We start from the raw sequence: 23490 nt of genomic DNA, 5'->3' as shown, positions 1-23490 counted from the left end.
AGCAAACAAAACACAGGCTTACAGTCTTATGAGTCCTTGTTGTTGCTCTCTTAATGATAGCACCGACACAACATAACCACAAAACAGCTTGCTCTACCTCAGGTCTCAGTTCAGTAAATGTGAACTCACTTCATCATTTACAGGTAAGATGGAGTCAAGATAGCTACTAAATGCAGACATCAAAGGCCAATAAAAGCAAAAATTAGTCATGATAGAGTTTGATATTAGAGGTAAAGATGACATTATTACTCACCGAGGCCAGGTGGGATCTCTGGGCATGGTGGGAGTGGTTTTGGAGAAGGTGTCTGATTGGTCTCTGGCTGCACGGTCGGCACCAGCTGCTCCCCTGTGGCCGAGTAGCTTGCTAACGTAGCATTGGGCCTGGAAAGATTGTAATAGTAAAAGTGATGTCCACTCCCTGCTGCTCCGCTGGCGTTATTTCTCGATCCGTTGCGGCCGTTGTTGAAGCGGCTGAAGAGGTCGAAGCGCTGCGTGTAAACATCGAAGTACAGGATCATCATGATGAGGAAGTGGAGCAGGCAGAGCAGCAGGACGCCTTTACAGATACGCTCCAGAGTCCGGCCCAACATCAGCCGGGTCATGGCCGAGGAGGAGGACCGTCCGGCGACGGCCAGCCACGACGAAGCTGGCACGGCTAATGGCATGCGCTCATCTTTACCGCTGTGTGATATCTGCTGTTAGATCTCTGGTGAGGACATGTGGCGAGCTGAGAGAGACTATCTGACGTCAGCAGAGCTCATCGGCTCACTGATGTGGACACAGACACAGAGTCAGCGAATGTCAAAGTTTTCAACTTGTTCGGGGTGCTTCCACAGGTTCCCTGCATGACAAAAGTACTTAGACTTAATCTTGTTTTGATGTTAACCCAGCAAATATCATCCAGTCAGGTTCTTCAATATACAAAGAGCAAAAAGCACTGATGATAAGTTCAGTAAAATCTAAGAAATAAGGCCCCGATGTCAGACAACAATCCACGGATATGGGCATGTGATAACTTGCTGGATTTGTCAATTCTTCAGTGTAAAGCTGCTGCTGCTGCTGCCATGTTGATACCCAGTGTAAAAAGCCAGTCCTTCTCTAAACTAAACCCCCCAATTTATACATGGCAAAGCTGCTGTCAGACATTCATTGGTGTCCAGGAAGGGGTCAGCTGTATTAGGTGCGTCCCACTTGCCGCGATTGTTGGCTGATAATCTCTTTGCTGGTAGTGTCAGACCAGGAAAGTGTCAGGCACCTAAAAGAAAGACAGAGATTATAAATTCAGATAATGCTTACCTAAAAAAGATGGCTGTTTAATGCATGTTCTAAGCTGTTTCTTTTAACCAACACAGGTTAAGAGCCATTAATAATAGCTGTGCCTGATATTCTTCATGGCAAAAAATCAAACAAAACTTTATTGATTTGAGAGTATTCTGTGACCTTGTTATCATTCGATGTGCCTGGTTGAACAATGGCTAAATAAATGTAGAAGTTCACTCTCCCAAAATACCCAGGAGAATTGGACAGAAGCAGAATCAACAACAAAAGCATCAACAGGCAAACAGAAAAGCTTTGACCGGGCCTGTGCAGCTGAAATTGACATAGCGAGTCAATTTTCCAGTCAAGTGGTTTAAAAAGCGTTTATGATGGAATGAGAGGGCAGGAGGGAATACACAATGCAGCAAACATACGAGCAAAGGGGAGAAGGAAGGGGCACTTAGAGATTTCCCACAGGCTACGCTTATTGTAGCTTTATGGCTTTCCAATCAATGACAGAAAGGACAGAGATGAGGTTGAAGAAGGTGATAAAAACCTTGACTGCCATGTGACTTTCTCAGGAACAAAGCAACAAAGTCAAGGATGAAAGAAAGGGAGAGCTAAATGTTGAAATACTGGTGGTGATAATTACAAATTGATTGATATAAAATGCTGGGGTAACTCAGGTTTTCTTCAGTGACATGGAAATCTCTCAAACTTGGCAAATATTAGGCATTACAGAAATTCACATTATTGAAAAGTGGCTGCTCCATCAGCCAGTAAGTTTTCTGTGTCTTTAACTTCAGACTAAATTGATTTTATTTAATATGGATGACGCAATTTAACAAAGCTTCAATACACAATATTAAACTCGTGCTGATGTGCTGCACAGAGAATATACTGTATGGCTATTGTAGATTCCTAACTCTTGTCCCTGGAGTGCACAGTGTGAAACTATCTACAATGTACAGTATCAGAAAAAACACAACAACCACTGGCACATTCAAAGTCACATAAATCACCTTTCCTACCCATTTGAGAGGGGTCTGGCTGCAGATTGCAGATCTCAGACTTGCAGACCACTACTGAGAGATGCCATCTATGTCAGAACGGAAGGGACGTAATATGCATGTACAACTCTTAATTTTTTTTTTCAATTCAATATTATTAAAAAACAAAGCCAGAAAAAAGGTCTGTTGTCTAATCCAAGATTTACAGACCTGTTTTAGAAGTAATTATGTGCACGGTGGCTCACTTAAGCTTTGTTAGCTGTAACTAAAGTTAACATACCTTTGCTAGCTATGCAGTTAACATTACTATGCAAGCCAATGTAGTTTCACTAGCTTTGACTAAGGCTAAGAAAGCTACAAGACACCAATGTTTAAACTACTTATAAAACATGTCTAGCTTTAGCAAACATATCATAATACAATGTAGCTAATGTAGCACTACTTTCTTTAGCTACATCAGTTATGTAGCTACATTACCATAAAAAGTTCCAATGACTCTTTCTGGAAGAAGTAACTCGAACATTGGTTTGCTTTAGCTTCATTAGCTTAAGCTAAAGCTAACATAGCTTTACTTGCTAAGTAGTTAATGTTACTACGTAAGCCAATGTAGTTACATTAGCTTTAACTAAAGCTAATGAAGCTAAAGTGAGCCACTGTTTGCATAACTACTTCTAAAACACTTTAAAAAATAACATAATCCAATGTAGCTGATGTAGCATTTTCTTTAGCTACATCAGTTATGTAGCTACATTACCAGAAAAAAGTTCCAATGTCTAATTTGCGATAAAATTATGTATATATTCATTTAAGAAGTAGCAACTCGAACATTGGTTTGCTTTAGCATCATTAGTTTGAGCTAAAGCTTTACTTGCTACATAGTTAATGTTACTGTGCAAGCCAATGTAGCTACATTACCTTTAACTAAAGCTAATGAAGCTAAAGTAAGCCACTGTTTGCATAACTACTTCTAAAACACTTTAACAAACATAGCATAATCCAGTGAAGCTAATGTGGCATTATTTTCTTTAGCTACATCAGTTATGTAGCTACGTTACCAGAAAAAATGTTCCAGTGTCTAATTTGGGATAGAATTATGTATAGATCCATCTTAGAAGTAGTAACATGAATATTGGCTTGCTTTAGCTTCAATAGCTTAAGCTAATGTAAAGCTATGTTAAGCTAACATAGCTTCACTTGCTAAGTAGTTAATGTTACTACCTAAGCCAATGTAGTTACATTAGCTTTAACTAAAGCTAATGAAGCTTAAGTGAGCCACTGTTTGCATAACTACTTCTAAAATGCTTTAACAAACATAGCATAATCTAATGTTAGCTTCATTTGCTTCAGTTACAATTGTCATGTAGCTACGCAACCTACGTAGCCTACATAGCTAAAATAGCTTCAAAAGCTTTAGATTTAGCTCCGCTATCGATTAAGCTACATTATCTATGTAGCTAGATCATCTAGCTGTGTTAGTCATGTTAGAGTGTGTTTATAGAGGACAAGCTATTTTCCTGTTAGCACACTGTTTACTTGGTTTTATCTAATGTTTCATAATTCGGTTTTGCAGGTCAGCTATTTCACTTTCAACTTTCTGTATCCTAACCCTTACATTAACTCATGCACTTTTACCGTAACCTAGCTTCTGTTAAGTCTACTTTATATAGCTAGGACATTATAGCTAATAATCAAATCTAAAAAGCAGCATGGACTGAATGATGTTGTGGCTGATGAGGGACAGTAGGAAGGAGGGAGCGGGTGAGTCTTATCCCACGCCATCCTAGCAATGTTCATGACATTCTAAAGGCATTTTGAAGTTCTAGACAGTGACGGAATAATGGCATTAAAATAAATGGCGTTACTAAGGGCGTTATTTTTTTCAGTAACGGGTAATCTAACTAATTAATATTTCCATCATTACAACACCGTTACTGTCACTGACAATTAAATGGGGCACGTTATAAACTAAAGCTACTCATTGAAGCTCTTGTCATCCAACTTGGCTCTCAGTCACAGGAGCTGCAAAACTGTTTATTTTTTTCTTTGGTGAGGGAGGAGCGAGGAGGGAGGGACGAGACAACTGCATAAGTAATGATGATTGGCTAAGGTAGAGTAAGCTTTCATGGTAAGCCAATCAGAGGCAGTGTTCAGTTTACACACAAACCACACGCACACAGCAGCCCCACACACCCAAACTAGCAGAGGTGAGCGGCAGCAATAGTGAGTCTGGAGGGAAAGTTGGCGTTTATAAAGTGGAAGTACAGACACTACTTTATTCTCCTTGAGGTAAAAGCCAAGAACGTACATGTGAAATGTACATTATGTCCCGGAGCAAAGTGTTTGTCCACGTCTGTTGTAAGCAGCTCTAATCTAATGAAGCATCTCTCAACGGCACACGCCTCTACAAAACTGTCAGCAGCAGGGACTGGGAGACTGGCCAGGGTTAAGGGAAAGCTGAATGGTGCAAGATACATACTAGTAGATACACTCAATGAAAACCTGGTCTGCATCGCTCAGAATTTAAGACTGAGCCAAATGACAATGACCTTAAGCACACAGCCAAAACAACACAGGAGTGGCTTACGGACAACTCTGTGAATGTTTTTGAGTGAAGCAGCCAGAGTCCTGACTTGAACTTGATCAGACATCTCTGGAGAGACCTGAAAATGTCTGTCCACTAATGGTCCCAGCCTGACTTGAGCTAAAGAGGATTTGCAAAGAAGAATGGCAGAAAATCGCCAAATCCAGGTGTGCAAAGCTTGTTGCATCATATTTAAAATGAGTTAACTGCGGTGAAAGGTGCTTCAACTAAGTACTGAGTAAAAGGTCTGAATACTTACATTAATGTGACACTTCACTTTTTCTTTTACATAAATTTGCAAAAATTTCTAAAATTCTGTTTTCACTTTGTCATCATGGGGCACTGATTGGACATTAATGAGAGAAAAAGGGTTCAAGGCCCCATAAAACATAATGAGTCAACTATCCTAGGGACATTGTCTGTATTTAACAATTTAAAGAAAGTTAATCAATAATTCTGTTACATATGTAGATTTTGGGCTTTAGTGTATTATAATAGCTTCATGATGTTGTTGTCAGTCTTTAATATTTGTTCAGATGTAACTTGAGCCATTTTAATAGGTTTTCCAGCTTCTGTACTCTCCCTCGGATTCTGTGAATATGAGGTAAATGATGCATAAAGTTAGATTAGTTCTGGACTGATTAGGTGAACATCTCTGTTGTGTCTTGAGGCAGGTGGAGGTAAAGTGAAGAAAATTGAAACATATGTCTGGTGAATAAGCTTATGGCTGCTGTCTGTTCACAAAGTTGCCATGCCGGTCTTTTGTCTGCGGGCAGCAAAGCTGAGACTGAGCCTCCAGGGGCGTGTGTCTCTCTGTTTGTGAGTTTGTGTATAAATGTGTGTGCAACTAGCTGGTTAATGAGACGGATTTCTGCTGACCGAAGGACCCTGACACCGCACGTCAGTGGTAGCATAATGCTTGTGCAGGTCAGGATTTATTTCTCGGCAGGGCCACTCGTCAGCGACTGAAAGGGCTTGTGTGTAATGTATCAGGGGTGAATTTTTCAAACATGTGGGGAGGCAGGCAGACAGATAATCAGTGAGACAGACAGAGGAGTCATGCCCTATGTTCTGCCTCAGTAACACAGCTTAGGGGTGAGTGGGGCATCCTCTGTGATCAACAGCCAAAAACAACAAACTTCAGCCAAGAGAGAAGAAAGAAATCCAAAAGATTAAAACCCTATTTTGGCCTAGAAGAACATCTGCAAAAACTCATCAAGATCAGTGCAGATACAACAGACATCAGAGAGAAAGAAGTTCAGGTCCTAGTGGAAATATCACAACTGGATCTCTTTGGAAGTACTCCTCTGTAGTAAATTAGATAGTAGCTCTAAAAAGCTTTTCTTGTCTGATTTTACTGTAAACTTTAAGGAGATACAGTAGGGGAGATGGGCAGGCAGACAGCAGTAAATGACGGCAAACAAAAGAGAGAGAGAGTAGATGTTGAGATAAATACTGCCACACTACATTATATATAGAGCATCTGAAGATACGTGCATGAGAGATGTGGTGATGTTTGCGAGGTCAGGATGTCAGTCATTATTAAAAAAAATGTTTTAAACAGTGTAATCAGTGATTGCATTTATTTACATGCATCCTGCTTAATTTGTTCCTAGTCTGCAGTTGTCTCTCCTCTCCTTCAGTGAGTGTGATACTAAAATAAGCACTTTGTGTCTGTTAATAAGTGCTTCCCTGCTACCTTTATAAAAAAAAAAAAAGTCAGATATATAATTATTATTAAAAGGTAATTTCTTGGCTGCATGACCAAATATGTGCTAATTTTACCATTCTTACCTGAGTATATACAATGATAAAGTAACTCTGTCATATAAAATTTCACATGAACAGGCTATTATATGAAGCTGCAGCTGGAGTCCCGTTTATAGTCCATGTTTTAAAAGGTGTCTATGTCAAAATGTGCCCGATGAACACTAGCACAGATTGTAATCAAACTAAAGATGACACACTGGTAAATCAGAATCTTCACGTGGTTTAGAAAGTGCATAAATCAATTCTACAGAATCGGTCAGGATGCAAGGAAGTACATTCTGGTACTTAAAATGTTCTGTAGAAGACCTCCACGTTGACTTAAACCACAGTAATTTTGCATTTTAAAACCAAATGAGGAATAAGTTTGGCTTTTTTCTCAGTAACTAAGAGATTAGGCTTGGGCAATGTTTTAGCTCAGTTGGTGGAGCAGGCTTTCAAATGCAGAGGCTGGGTATTTCTTTAGCAGTCTAGCCTGAATAAAGGCAAATGTAAGAGTCATTAGCCCCAAATTTAGAATGAAAAAGAACTGTCATTAAATTGAGATTTTAAAAAATGTGATGCTATTTTCCGGGGGGGGGGGGTCCAACAGCTATACAGTGTACAAAACTGCAACTCTAAGTTAGTTTTGAAGCTGTAATACAAGTGTTGACTATATGTATTCATCAGTTATTTTACTGCAATTGTATAAGACATTTAATTCTGTTATTGACCACTTTTAAGATGAAAACATAATGGGTTATTCTGCTAAATGATCCCTTATCCAACACTTAAATCACATTTCTGTGAAGTGTTATCAAGACAGGCTATCTTATTAATCAATCCTGTCTGATATTGATCTCTATAATAGATAAATGATTTTTAAAAAGGCCATGATATGTTGAGTGTGTTTTCATCAAGTTTGTAAAACTAATCTAAAAGGTTGTTTGAAAAGTGGCATATGACAGACACTGACTTCTTATACACACTTGTAGGCTTATAGTCAAAGAAAAACTTTATTGGTCATTAAATAAAAAAAAAAAATTATAATAATAATCATAAGATCAATCTAATCAGTGACAGGTTCCTCACAGCACCCTCTTGGTCGTCAAAATGCTCTTGAAAATTAACATAACAAGCTATTTCAGCATTATTAATTATTTTTTACCTCATTATGTCGTAAGCCTAAGGAAATAACAACTGATTCAGCATGCACCTGCCTATTCAGTATGCAGCCCACATGTTCATTTACTGAATAGTAATAATAATAATAATAATAATAATAATAATAATAAATTTTATTTATAAGCACCTTTCTCAACACTCAAGGTCACTTTACAGATAAAAACAAGTACAATAAAAAAACAGATACAAACTAACACAATAGTATCACTGTTTTCTTTAAATGTAAATATGGCAAAGCCTACTGAAAGAGATAAGTTTTTAAAAAGCTGACACACACTCAGCAGTCAGCACCTGCAGGGTGAGGACAGCTCTGTGTTCCCACATTGGAGGAATATTATTCTGTTTATTCAAACTGAGCTCATCCCCTAAAATAAAACTTTTTATCAGCTGACTGTATGAATAAACTTGCAGATTTTAGTTTGATTACTGATGACTGTCTCAAGTGCTTTCATGCATTTTTTATTGATAAATCTACAAACAAGCCATTGTAAATAATGGACTACTACTGTGCATTTTTTTCGTTCACATTACGTTGGATAAGTCGGACCTTTTAAACTTAGGAGACATTGCTGTCTCCTCTGCTCTAAGACTAAATACAAATTATTTGCCAATCAGTAAATGAAACAGGCTGCAGGAGTGCAGTCTTGTGAAAGAGGAGCAATGACACTGGCAGAGAATTTCAAAGAATATCTTGAATTTTGTGCCAAGTTAAGGATGTGTTAGTAAGTTTTGTCCAGATTAGAACGAAGAACTACCTGAAACATTTTCTAGTGTTGGTGTCCCTCTCTTGACCAGTATTGTCCACAGCGTGCTGCCATTGTCTGACCAGCATGATCTTAGTCAACTGAGGGGTCATCAACCAACTAATCAACCAACGGACTGGAAGGTGTCAACCCCACATGTTTGTGTTATTAATCAATCAAAATTAACAAACGATCTTGACAGCCAGTTATAACTTATCACAAAGTTCTTGGAGCAGGGGTGTCAAACTCAAGGCCCAGGGGCCAAATCCAGCCCATGGTACAGTTATAACCAGCCCGCAAGGTAACATTATATTCTTATTGTAAGTGGCCCAAAGGCATAAGGTCTGCAGATTTCCTCCTGTGTAAAAATGTAAACTTAACCTTGATTATATCAAATATCCTTAAGTCATAAACGTGAAAAAATTAAGAGTAAAAATAATCAGATACAAAGAAATTCGGGAAAAGAAATTCATTTCATATATTCAATTTTGCATTGCAAAGTTGTGACTTCAATCTATGTTTTTGGCTTTTATCTCAAATTTTGACCTCTTCAATTTATAATTATGACTGTTTATCTAATATTTTGGTTTTGACATTTCTTATTTTGACCTTTGATCTCATATACTGGATTTTCAATTTATAATTTTTGACTTTTTATGTCATATATTGTTTTTTCATTTAAAAGTTTTGAATTTAACTTCATATTTTGGCCTTTTACATTGATTATTTTGACTGTTTATCTCGTATTTTGTCCTTATCAATTTATAATTTTGGCTTTTTTCTCATATTTTAGCTTTTTCAATTTATAATTTTGGCTTTTTTCTCATATTTTAACTTTTTCAATTTATAATTTTGAGTGTTTATTTCATATTTTGGCCTTTTGCATGTAATATTTTGATTTTTTTGCTTATATTTTGCCCTATTGATTATAATTTTGATTTTTTTAATCTTATATTTTAGTCATTTACATTTATTATTTTGACTCTTGACCTTTTAGGTGCAACATTTTAAATTTTAAGTCATATTTTTTTCATTTTAAAATCATTATTTTAACATCTGATTCTGTTTGTTGACCGTTTGAATTGATGAGATTGACTTTTTAACTCAGTTTTTGAGCTTTTTAACTTATCATTTTGCCTTTTTAAATCTCACAATCATTTGTCATCAGTGCTAATTTTTCCCCCATAGTTTATCACTGGCGAAAATGAGGGTGATAGTTTTCTTCAATGTTGACCCTGTTAGGCCCGCGGGTAAGATCCTGACTGACCCTGCTGTGACTGGGTTTGACACCCCTGTTTGAAGTAATACTGGTACTGAGGGGGTTAGAATTGGCCCTGTCCACAAGGTTAAATCCACTTCAGCACTCTTGTTTCCTTATTTTCTCACATTTTGCTCGACTGACTTTTCTCCAGACAACAATCACTTGAAGGTTTTTTGAGTCTTCAAAAAGGTCAGCTGACCAAAACGAAAGAGAGTAAAACAGTGTGGAACAAATCTCTCACTCTTTCCCTTGCTCCTCTGTCTTGCAAAGTTCTTTCTCTCTCTGGGGACGTCTCTCAGGGACTGTATCCAAGGCAGTGCAGAGTGTTCGCTCACAACTTAAAATGCAAATGTCACCTAGGGAGGTATAATAGAGCCAGGAAGGAGTCTATGAAATCTCTGAAGCTTTTAAGAGATAGAGAGAGTGACCAAAGGAGAAAGAAAAGATAGATAGAACCTTTTATGTAACCAGTTTATTCAAGGATCACTATAACTCCCTCTTTAACAACAGCAATAAATTTCATAAGAGCCACCTATCATATCCTGTCTGCCAATGAATCCACAGGAGAAATGCTGAGAATATGTGTCGGGGTTTACAGCTGCCTTTTTCCATCAGTTTTTAGTTAGCAGCTGTTTCTAAAAAAGGAAAGACATAACAAGATAGAACAAGAAAGTGGCTAAGGTAAAAGTTAACCCATTCAGACACAATCGTGCATTCGAGTTTCTCCCCATTTCAAACAGACATGTGTCCCCATGCGGCCAGTCTTTGTAATTTGAAAGGATTTTAGTGTTTCCCCCACCGCAGGCCTCACTAATCTCTGTGTAAAGCTGCAGAAAGTGCAGCCTCAGTCACAGAGGTTAACAACCGTGCTAACTCATTGTTCAATAGGCTGGGGATTAATTATAATACAGCCAGGGAGGATTGTGAGAGAGGATGGAGTCACAGTGAGCTGCTGGGATCAAGAGGTGTGCTACGTTAAGTAACACCTTTAATTACCAGTTTTTAAACAGCCATTACAAATACATTTCTCAGTATTTAGTTAAAGAGTTTGTTCAGAAGAATAGTTGGAGGTTAACGGAAAATGATCATTTGATTTCTTGCCAAGAGTTAATTGGCCAAACTGAACCAGTGTCAGATCTGCACTGTATATAGGAGACAAGCACTTAGGCTTCTTTGGCATTAAAATGAAAAAGATGGCAATCCTCTGGATTATGTCAAAGGAAGGCAGGGTAGGTGGTTAGGCATATTTATTTTGAGGTTTTATGTTATTATTTGAGAGGACAGTGGATGGAGTAGATCAGAGAGAGTGGGGAATGACATATGGGAAAGGAATTATGGGTCAGAGTAAAACCTAGGCTGCCTGCTTCGAGGATTTCATCTTCCAAACGTTGGGCGCACAGCTTAACCAGTGCCCTGGTAAACTAACTATCCATTTTTATTAGAAATGCACTGATTGTGAAAACTAACGCTGACACTTAAACCGATGTTTAACAAAACAATTTAGCAGATATCAATACCAACATTTTCTCTTGATTTTTTAACCAATAAACAGATAAGGGATTGTCTAACTAGCAGAGACAAAAAGCTCTTATTTGATAAAGCAGTTAGGTATACTGCAAGCATAAAATGCACTGGACACAACATAAAAACATTTGTTGCTGATATCTGTTCCTGACACATCATTTGACCGATGGCTGGTGTTTGCAAACAGAGCTAATGACATGTTAAACTGATGCATCCGTGCATCCCTATTTTTTTTATTATATTTCTTTGAATAAAATGCAACATTATTATGGTTTATTTCAATCATTTTATATTTTATACATGTTAGACATGCTAACAACTCATGTGACTTCCTTTTTCTGTGACAAAACAACAAAACAGTTCAAGAAAGGGAAGAAACGTCCCAAGACAGTCTGGTTGCAGACCGCAGATCTCAGAAGACACTCTTGCAGACCACTGTGCGACATTGCCTCTCTCAGAACGGAAATAGACACTAAAACTTTCTAAATAAAATCGGATTAAACTTCCGGTTTGGCTACCAAAAGTTAAAATGAAAAACAGGACTTGTAAAACCAAATCACACAACTTTTAATGAAGCCAAGTCAACAGTCTGCTTACAGGAAAAAACTTGTCCTCCATGAAAACACTCTAACAGAGCTAACGTAACTAAAGCTAAAGTTAATGAAGCTACATTAGCTTTGTAAGCTATGTAGCTAATGTGCCTAGGTAGCTAACAATCTAAAGCTACATAAGAGAACGTTAATTTGCCTAAGCTAGACCTTTTGTAGAAGGTCTTATGTGAACAGTGGCTCATCTTAGCTACATTAGCTTTAGCTAAGGCTAATGTAGCTCACTGGCTTACAAAGTAATGTAAACGATATCCAATTATACCTCTTTTTATTAATTTTTGCCACTTGCCAGTTTTCACCCAATTTTAACCCCTTTTTTATCACTTTTCCACCCATCCTACATCATTAAATCAATTTTCCCTTTTTACCATCTTCTTAACACTTTTTGACTGTTTATGCTACTTTCAACCTATTTTTGAGATTTGAACCATTTTTTGTCACTATTGTATCAAATTTCTCCACCTTTACTGCTCAGTTTTACCACCTCCTAAACGCTATTTACAACCATTTCTGCCCATTTCTGCCACAGTAAACTCATTTTGCCACTTTCAACATCTTCTCAGCACTTTCTGAAACCATTTTCAACTTTTAACCACTTCTTGCCACTTTACAACAATTTTTGCCACTCTTTACCCATTTTTGCCTGTACTTTATACCATTTCAACAATTTTTCTTTCCAGTTGTATCGCTTTTTTAAACCATTTTCACCAGTTTCTGCACAATTTAGCCATATTAAACCCATTTTGACACTTGTGATATCTTTTCACCCCTTTTTGTACCTTTTTGTGCCACCTTTAATCCATTTTTGCCACTTTAAAACCAAATTTTGCCACTCTTTACCCATTTTTGCCTGTACTTTATACCATTTCAACAATTTTTTTTCCCAGTTGTATCGCTTTTTTAAACCATTTTCACCAGTTTCTGCACAATTTAGCCATATTAAACCCATTTTGACACTTGTGATATCTTTTCACCCCTTTTTGTACCTTTTTGTGCCACCTTTAATCCATTTTTGCCACTTTAAAACCAATTTTTGCCACTGTTTACCCATTTTTGCAACTACTATATCCCATTTCCCCACCTTTTCTACCCAGTTTGACTACTTTTTAAACCCCTTTCACCACTGTTTCTGCCCAGTTTTGCCATATTTGTCCAATTTTGATACCTTCTAACCTTTATAGCCATTAAATTATCCTATTTCACCACTTCTTCTGACCAGTTTTGCCCCTTTTTGCCGCTTTCAACCAGTTTTTGCTAGTTTACAACCAATTTTGCCACTACCTTATGCCATTTCACCACCTTTTCTGCCCAGTTTTGCCTCTTTTTAAACTCTTTTCACCAATGTTTCAACACATTTTTGCCATTATTTTTCCTCATTTTTGCCAGTTTCCACCTATCTTTGCTGAAGGACAGACCTTTTAACATCACTGAGCATGGGTGAAGCAAATAATGCCAACCAGGTAAAGCAACCAACTCACATTCATTAGTGCTGAAAATCACTTCACAGGGAGAAATCTCTAAAATAAATCAACAGTTAGCCATGCAAGCTTTCCAGCATTAAATTAATGCGACACAACAAATGGAGATCTGCTACCTACATCTGTGCTTGCGACATTATTTGCTGGGGGATGGATGCCTGTCAACAGAGTCAATTTTAAACCATCACATCAATTCATCCCTAATAAATTAAAAGACTACCCAATTGATTTGATGTTAGTTAATGACTAATTAGAGGAATTTATTCAGTTTCAGCTAGTTTCAGCTTTTCACGTATGATAATCTACTGCTTATCTGTTGGGTATCCCTTCAGTTAGAATAGATTTCTCATTTTAAACTCAATAATTCACTTGAATTCATCACTCTTTGCTCTCGTAACTTGTGATGGCATCCGTTCAAATTTCCGCCTTCATTCACATACAAAGTCCTATGCATCTGATCCTTCTCTGATCCCTGCATTAAACAGAAAAGATGGTGATTTTATTGAATCTGACAACCAAAGTTCATCTCCAAACTCTTCAGAGCATCTTCAGTATTCATGGTGTTTTGTTAAGTTTTAAAATCAAAGCTGGGTACAAATTAAAAGAACTTCTCAAGCATCACTTCAACCAGAATATAAGATGGCAGCTCTTCAAAACTTTAACTTAAATGGAATATTTAAACATAGAGAATGAGCTCATGGAAAGACATAGACCTAAAACTTACAAAGTGTCAATTGGACTTCATCTTGATAAGGGTAAGAATTCATATTACCATCTCAATGAGCTCATGATTGAATTACATGTCCTTGATTTGATATTTCCAGTAAATACGTATGTTTTTATTGGGCAACAAAGCTAAAAATATCTTACAACCCCAACACTGTGGTCAGAGGGGAAAAATACCTTGACAGAGCCATCTGTGCCAGGAACTTTTCTTCCTGTCCCACCTGGGTTCTGACACTTTCTTGAGCAATTTAGTGTTTATGCTTTGAAATGTGCTGACAGAAAAAAAAAACCTCTCTGACACCTCTTCAGGTTTGTTGCTATAATCTGTGACAGGTGGCGATGAGGATTTACAAAAACACACTCCATCTTCACTGCAATGTGTTTGTCACCTGTGGATAAACAGGATGTTAAAGAAGCAACATTTTAAGACAAATAGAGATTACAAAGGCATCAAATGGCATATTTTAATGGATGTACACTCTAACTACTGAACTTTAACAGAACATCCATAGAGTAGTGATAATTGAAATAAAAGACTGGTTTTCACTGACTAAATTGACACAAAATCTATTTTCAAAATTAAAAAACCCACATTGGAGCATCATGTTTGTACAACATCATGCATATATGCTGGTCGTTGTTTTTTTTTTTTTGTTTGTTTTTTATCAAAACCTTCTGTGTTACAGTGTTAATTTTAAGTATTTGAAATATTGTATTAGTCTAAGTCTCTGGATTAAAATGTTTAGTTTTAGTCACACTTCAGTCATTTTCCCTCTTTATAAGTCCAGTTTAATGAGCCATTCTCTTGTAACTTGCTTAATAAGCCATAATTTTTTTTGACAAAAATGTAAAAACTCATATTCATTTATTAGTCATTCTTAAATTGATTGAACACAAACAGATGAAATCACTGACATACACTGTCAGCACTGTGGAGAAATATCATAGACTTAGAATGTCCAACAGTCCAACACAAACATTTTAGCTTCAATTTAGTCCCCTTGTTGAAAACTACACTTAACTTTCATCAGAGTTTTTATTGCCTAAGACTTATATTAGTCTTCTTAGTCTTAGTCTAGTCTTCTTCATGAAAAAGGTAGTCAATGAACATTTTTTAGTCATAGTTATGTCTACAAAATTTACACTGCTGTGTTAAACTTGTGTTGGCATTATTGTTTGGCCGGGTTCATTGTGAGGTTTGATGGATCTTTACAAAGCTTCTTGATTTGTGTGAAGTAAGGATGCACTCAGTTAGGCAGTTAGATTTACGAGTAGGTTAAACTATCGTTTTTTTATAAACACAAGCCTGAATTTCAGGTCATATGCGCTTTTTAAAATGTAAATGACTCCTGCCACTAGTAGCCACCGTAGCTCCTGTGAGAACTTCAGGGCAGTTGTTCCCGAAGTGGGGAACAGGACCCCTGAAGGGGTTGTGAGACACTAAGAGGGGGTTGTGGGATGTCCCACAAAACAAAAAACAAAGGAGGCCCAAAGTGTGCCAGGAAAATATCCCCCATACCATTACACCGCCAGCAGCTTGAACCATTGATACAAGGCAGGATAGATCCATGCTTTCATGTTGCTTTTGCCAAATTCTAACCCTACCATCTGAATGTCCCAGCTGAAACTGAACGTCATCAGACCAGGCAACGTTTTTCCAGTCTTCTGTTTTTCTAATTTTGGTGAGCCAGCTCAGTTTACTGTTCTTAGCTGACAGGAGTGGCACCTGGTGTGGTCTTCTGCTGCTGTAGCCTATCTGCCACAAGGTTCAACACCTTGGTTGCAACGAGTGGTTATTTGAGTTACCGTTGCCTTTCTATCATCTTGAACCAGTCTGCCAATTCTCCTCTGACATCAAGAAAGCACTTTTTTCCACACAACTGCTACTTAATGGATATCGTCCCTTTTTCAGACCATTCTCTGTAAACCCTAGAGATGGTTGTCCATGAAAATCCCAGCAGATCAGCAGTTTCTGAAATACATAGACCAGCCTGTCTGGCACCAAAAACCATATCACATTCAAACTTAAATCCCCTTTCTGATGCTCAGGTTGAAATTCAGCAAGTCATCTTGATGACGTCTACATGCCAAAATGCATTGAGTTGATGCCATGTGATTGACGAATGGGCTATTTGTGTTAACAAGCAATTGAACAGGTGTTCCTAATAAAGTGGCCGGTGAGTGTATATTATTCATTATTACAGTTAATACACTTAATACAGTTCTTAAGTGAGATTTATGCCTAAATAAGTCATGTGTACAAAAAGTCCTTAAAATGTACAGATGTTTTCAGTATGTAAGGTGCTAAGGAGGGAGGGTGGCAACACTACTTCCTGCCCGGATGATACCCTTACTCAACCCTAAGGGTGTGGACTTTGTTATTTTTTTTCTGCAGATTTTTTTCCCAAGCCCCTGTGTATATGCAAAGACATCCAGATCATGACCGGGGTTGTGTCAATCAACAGGCTTACTGGCCATTACACACCTTACTTCATTCTCCAGGGACAGCGGGGGTCCCTGGTCTCTGGCATGACCTCCAAAATCTCTGTAATTTTGGGGGTCATGGGCTGAAAAGTTTGAGAACCCCTGTTCAAGGGTACAGCTAATGAGCATCCCAATAAAACTAACAAATATTAAGACTTTATTTTAATATGATGAAATAAAAATGCCATGTATAAGTATTTTTAAGACAATGAAACATCTCTAATTGAAAAATATAAAATTAAAAGCAAGAAAGGATAAACTTATGTGCAAAGAAGCTTCTTTTCTCAACGATATAGCAAGTTGAAACTAAGAATAAAAAATCCCTTCTGACTGTATTTTTCTTTTCTAGTTTTTAGTCAGGTTTATCCTTTAAGTGTAGCTCTGTGAATTTACATTTTAATAACATTGCAGGGCTTAGGTGTCGTGCTGTGGCTCTGGCTTTACTGGAGAGTTGTTCATGTACACAATCACAGATGTGGCTCACACTGTGATAAACAACAGTGTACAGTATATGAGCTCCTGACCTCAGCAGAATTTAACATGTTTTTAAACTCTGAAACACTACAGCAGTACAAGAACATGAATGTGAGATGGAAAGATAACATGTACATGATTCAGTGACTCTGTGGGTTTGTGTCAGTCAAATGAAGGCCTTAAGCTGTAATGTATAGGATGAAGATGAAACACTAAAAGACTCATTAATATACTGCACTCGTTTAATAATTTCTCGTCCTGTCGGATTAATGTAATGGATGCCTCACACACACTTACCACGCATACTCATATCAGAAGTACATTCTGTTGAAGAGCCAACGAAAGCTTGCAGAATGCCTACAACATCTGTATGTTAAAATTTTAATTGGTTGCCAGACGGGTGGCCAGACTGGTAATTTGTGAGGGTGCATAATTCATTGAGTGTAGGCCCAACATATGCTGGAGGGAGAGATGGTCCGTGACTGAGCTGGGGCTTTTAATTTGAAGGGACAAGTGAAAAAAAAATCTGTTTTGCTGTCATAGAAATGATTTCATCTCATGAACAACTGCTGTGAAGTGTTTGCCATGCAAACAGTCTTTATGTGCGATAAATAAAATGATTTTGTATACGTTTGAGTGGTCAGAAAGTTTGATTTAAAGTTCGAGCTCTAAGTGCTGCTATGTCCACGATTTATTCTCCACAGTGAACCACCGGTCAGCTCCACAGGAACATTAGTGGGTCGAGTTCAGATGAAGCCGCAGTATCTGTAGGGCCAAAAGGTCAAAAGCAGACCAGGGGAATTTTGTCCAGCAACCTTTTAGTCATAAGTTCTTCAAGTTCAGTCAAAGTCAGCCTACAGCAGAGCTCTGGTTCAGTAAATGTCAGTATTTTTCATCTCTCATTTCAAATCAGCTTCAAACATTCAAAATAGGTAGCCATTCTTTATAAAGACAGGAAAAATAAAAGAGATAGCTTTAAATTAGTGAGAACTCCTTCAAGTGTGAGAATAATTTGATAAAAAAGCACAAAAGTCATTCTTATTCAGTAAAAAAGATGCTTAAATTGGCTTAGTTCAATAAAGCAGAACAAAGTCCTCCCATGCAGCAATGCAACAAGTATCCTACTGTAAGGACAACTGAAATGCACCATGTGATGAGTCGTTCTTTTCATTTGTTTGTGGGAATCCTTTCAGATAATCATTGGGAGCAAGAAAAAATACACAAAGTCAAGGGGTGTAGCAATCCATCGATGTATATCGATAGGTTGACTCATTATCCAATCAGATTGACAGAAAGTAAAATATTATAATAATATGCTTTCATTTTGAATTTCCTCCAGCATGTCTGCTGACAGTTTCAGACCCACAACCTATCCTCAGTAACAAGTTACAGTAGCAGCAGTTGCTAACGGTTAATAGGCAAGATCAAGATACCCACTTCTCTGGAGACTACACCAGGGCAGGCGTCTTGCCTTATCTTGCCGACTACGACCAACTATTTCTTATCCGTGTACAACCGCCTTATGATAGCGCTTACAGATAAACACCACTCTTCCCGTGTTATGGGCTGAGGTAATGTGAGTGGTGTTTGATACAGGCTCTGGGGCCAAACAGAGAGGGAAAAGTCTGCTGCTTCATGCCTTCATTGATACACTGACTGTAGTTAGCTGTCTCACATTAAATTTATAATTAAAGTACAAGCTGTCCCAGCTCGACGTGGTTCAAGCAGGACAGCTGTTCTATTCATATCAATTCTCTCTGTCTTCTTCTGAGGCCACTCAAAACAATGTACAACACTGCAATAATTCAAAAATAATATGAATTTATCACTATAACACCACATGCCAAAGTTTTAATCTGATTAAAATATAATAATGTATTGCAAAATTACAACTGAATTTTATGCCACAGATCCCTATGTATGATATGAAGGGCTAATATTAGGGGTGCACCGATTGCAATATTCTACCCTGACCTGCCAATTCCAATTTTGGCCGATACCGACAGCATAACTGACAGCATACACCTTCAATGTTCCAATCTTATTTTATTGAATACATTGAACAATACCGTGACACAATACAAACTTGTTGTTTTAACTGCACATGAGGTAGTTTTCTCAATTATAAATGAAAAGTTTAAAGCATTTCTGTCCAAACTACTAAATTATATCAGTTCCTTTAGTCTTTCATTTTTCACATTTTAGTAGGTAGAGGCATATGAAACCGATCTTATCCACCAATCTTATTTACGAGGATCAGCCGATCGCCAATCTCCTAAAATTAAGGAAATCAGTGCTGATACCAATTTTGGCCGATTGATCGGTGCACCTCTAGCTAATACAGGGCAGAAATATGTGTTCAAGTCCACATGTGTATAGATGTGTTAAAAAAAACATAAAAAACAGGAAGACAGAGGCCAAAAGACTGGATCATAATTATAAAAGGTTTCAGAAAAAGTGCATATTGGTGCTTTAAAGCAGTGGCTCCAAACCTTTTATCAATGAGCCTCCTTATTGACAGCTTCATAAAGTCTAATATGATGTATTGATATTATTTCTTGTAAATGCACTGATTGTTTCAGCTTTAAACAGGAAAGAAACATTGCCTACAGCAGCAAAAGTTTGATTTTATTCTAAATATTGCAGTTAGAAATGCTGCAACCCTCCTGCCTACATTGCATTTTTCCTTCAATATCAGAGCATTGCTGTTTGCCGTTGAAACTAAGATGTTTTTTGTTTTTTTCATTTCATGTCCATTTTGAATTTGATGTAAGCAACACATTTCAAAGAGGTTGGCACAGGGTCATGTTTACCACTCTGTAACATCACTTTTTCTTTTCAAAACACACTGTAAGCATTTTGAGAGCCGAAGAGACCAGTTTTTGACATCTTGTAAAATTGAGTGTTTAACTATTTTTTGCTTCATCTCAGATTTTAGCGGTTCAACAGCTCAGAGTCTCTTTTGTTTAACTTTATGTTTCATAACGCTCCAAACATGGGTGACAAGTTGGGACTGCAATCAGGCCTGGACTTTTCTTCTATGGAGTTTTTCTGTTGTAATACATGCCGAACCTGCTGAGCCTTCACTGAAAAAGACACTTTCTACTTAAACACAGACACAACAACAACTGCTAAGGTGGATGTTGCGCAAAAGTCACTAACACTTTGCTGATTCCTTAGAAGAAGAGTTCCTAACTTCCACTGGCATTCATGTAAACACAAAAACTGTGCAGCAGGAGCGTCATGGAATGGCCGATAGAGTAGAGTAAAGCAACAAATCACGCTTCTCTGTTTGGCAGTTAGATTGACGCATTTGGTTTGGCAAGTTACAAGAGAACGTTACCGGCCTGACTGCATTGCGCCAACTGTGAAGTTTGGTGGAGGAGAGATAATGGGATGGTTCTGTTTTTCAGGGTTTGGCCTAGGCCCCTCATCTCCAGTGAAGGGCAATCTTAATGCTTCATCATACCAACACATTCTGGACAATGCTATGCTTACAACTTTGTGGCAACAGTTTGGGAAAGGCCCTTTTCTGTTCCAACATGACTGTACCCTAGTGCACAAAGCAAGGACTGTGAAGACATGGTTTGATGAGTTTGATGTGGAAGAACTTGACTGGCCTGCACAGAGCCATGACCTCAGTCCCATCGAGCACTTTCGGGATGAACTAGAACTGAGATTGCAAGCCAAGCCTTCTCGTCCAATATCAGCGCCTGACCTCATAAATGGTCTGCAGATTGAATGGGTGCAAATTCCTGTGAAAACACTCCAAAATCTTGTGGAAAGTCTTCCAAGAAGAGTGGAGGCTGTTATAGATGCAAAAGGGTCAAAGTACATATATTTGAATACAATGTCATTACAGTCCCTCCTTGTGCAATGGTCAGGTGGCAAAATACTTCTGTCCATACAGTGTGTTCCTCCTAAACCTGGATTTAACATTTAGCATTAATGATGCCATCATAAGTGTATAGGTACCCATGCCATGTGCACTAATGCACCTCCATACAATCACAGATGCTGGCTTTTGAACTGAGCTCTGATGATAAGCTCGATGATCTCTGTCCTCTTCAGCCTGGAGGACATGCCGTCCATTAGACCACTGGGCCACTTTGTGTCTGTCCATTTTAGTTGACCTATTTGCATTTTACCCAACAACCTTAGATTTTGGGAACTGTGGTTGTATGATGTTTGTGAAAAAGAGTCTCAACACCATAACAAAGCAGCTTTTAAAGCCTCTCTAACAACCTTTGAAGAGAACTTTGGGTTTTGTTTCAGTCTTGCGTAGGCTGGTTGCATTGCTGATGCACACACCTTCAGATCAAGGATGACTGAAAGGATGAAGAGATAGGGTAATGAAGTTGTCTTGTTAAAAGTATACAGTAGTATGGCTGGGGGCCCACTCCTCCACACACTGTCCTTCTATCTATTTAGCATCAGAGAGCAGGGCACAGTGTACAGACAACATGAGACTGTACGCGGGCCTTGATTTTCCTGTCAGTGACATCATCATTGATCATTTATAATCAGGTTTAATGCAGCGGAGCAGAAGGCCGTCCCTTCCCAGCAGCACTACACAGACACACAAACATACTGTCCATACAAACACATACACTCCTGCATCCTCAGTCTTCAGCTCTGTGGTTCTCCAGCAGATGTTTTCTGCAGAGCCCCCCCCGGGCTAAAACTTGTTTATTTTCACTACACATCTTTAGCAACTGATGTGGAAGACAACTAACTCCTACTTTAACTCATGTATGATTTATTTGGTCTTAAATTTTAGACAGTGGCTTCTGAGCATTATCTGTAGTCAGTCTTTATACCAGCTTTAATTAAGTGTATCACATTCAAATTGTTTGACCCATTGTTTGTAAAAAGTATAGTAGGTAATGGACCAAAGGATTTAAAATTCAACTCTGGAGTTTTAGGTGGGATTAGATTCCAGAGATGTTTTTAGTCTAAGAAAACACCAATCAAAGCAAGGAGTTTCACAATTCATTAGAGCCTCAAACATTGACTGGTTCATGGTAAACTATTCTATAACAAAATACAAAATAGTGCCAGCAAACATATGTCCATAGATGCTGCTTCAGGGCATGTGAGATGCATCAAGAAAATGGAAATAGTTGTGGGCTGTTGAGGGTTATACTCATCTATAACTACTCAACAAAAGTGACAAGTAACCACATTAAGCATGATATTAAATTGCAAAGAGGAACACAGGCTGGCAGAGCTAACTGCTAACTTAACCCTTTAAAACCTGAGTTTCTGGACTCTTTTCTTATTTTAACCATAAAAGGACCAGAAAATGAGTATGTGCTTTTGCCCATTTTTCCACAATACTTAGAACTTTTAATATATGGCAGTTATTTACATTTTACTGCATGTTGGGACTTCCGGTGTGTAGATGAGACTGTAGACAGCTAAAACGAGGAGCTCCCGGCCGAATAAGTTTAAAAAACAGAGAAAACCCTTATAATCATAAATCGACGACGGAAAAATAATTAACATGGATAAAACACATTTTACTGCATGTTAAGAGTGTTTTAACAGTTTAAAATGAAAAAACACAAAAAACGGGGGAACTTTATGCTAGAATCTTAGTGAGAAAAGGGGAAATTACAGTAATAACCACATGCTGGCTGTGAAGCACAGTTTCTCAGCTTTCAGAAACTGTTCGAATTTTTCCGATAACACAAACAGTCATGCAATTATGGTCATGCAAAGTGTGCTTCAACAGTGTGTTGTTGGCGACATGCTAGGATTTTTAAGCCACACTCTACCCAGCATACCCAACATGTCTCCTCTTTAGACTAGTCAGATAAATGCTATTTGAATGGGCATTTAGCCAGATAGGGAAATGGATGCCTAGGAACACACTTATTCAGGAAATTATCCATCACATAACCTCCTCTGTTAAATGCAGAAAAGTCATTCTGATAGTTTTAGTCTTTAGTCAGATTGAACAAGAAATAAAATATGCTAACTGGTGAGCTTTAGATGGTTTAGCTAGCTTTAGGCAGAGCTGTGTTAGCTGTTTCCCCAATTAGTTGCTGCTGATATTCCAGCAGTAATTAAGTTGTTTATAAATTCACACATACATCATATTTACTCTAGACTAAGGATGTTCCTAAGCGTCTATTTCCCTATTCGACTAAACGCTCATTTACAGTGATGTAAGCCTGATATACTCTCTACAGCGTGGCTAGCTAGTGCCGCCTGCCTTCTTTCCTCTTTGCGTGCGTTGATATGTGGCATCTTTTGACATCAGGTGAGTAGTTATATGAGTTCAACCCTCGACAGCACACATACCACTTTATTTCCGTTTACTACTTTAGAAAGTAGTACCGTGTACCGCGGTCTTCCTACTACACGCTAACAGCTTAGCCACCGCTAAGCTTATCATATTAACATCC

The 23490-nt window shown here is 38.0% G+C and overlaps 1 protein-coding gene across 1 annotated transcript in view; it reads right to left on the bottom strand.

Moving 5' to 3' along the window:
- Nucleotides 1–23490, bottom strand: part of b4galt2 (UDP-Gal:betaGlcNAc beta 1,4- galactosyltransferase, polypeptide 2) — a 314504-nt gene that overhangs the window by 265819 nt on the left and 25195 nt on the right. Inside the window, exon 2 of the mRNA XM_041803017.1 lies at nt 254–1255. Within this exon, the coding sequence (XP_041658951.1) occupies nt 254–665 (412 nt within the window). The 5' untranslated portion in view covers nt 666–1255. The remainder of the gene's footprint in view (nt 1–253; nt 1256–23490) is intronic.

The sequence above is a fragment of the Cheilinus undulatus genome, linkage group 13 (genome assembly GCF_018320785.1).
Source record: "Cheilinus undulatus linkage group 13, ASM1832078v1, whole genome shotgun sequence".
NCBI lineage: Eukaryota > Metazoa > Chordata > Actinopteri > Labriformes > Labridae > Cheilinus > Cheilinus undulatus.
This window is presented reverse-complemented; position numbering and strand designations above follow the sequence as displayed.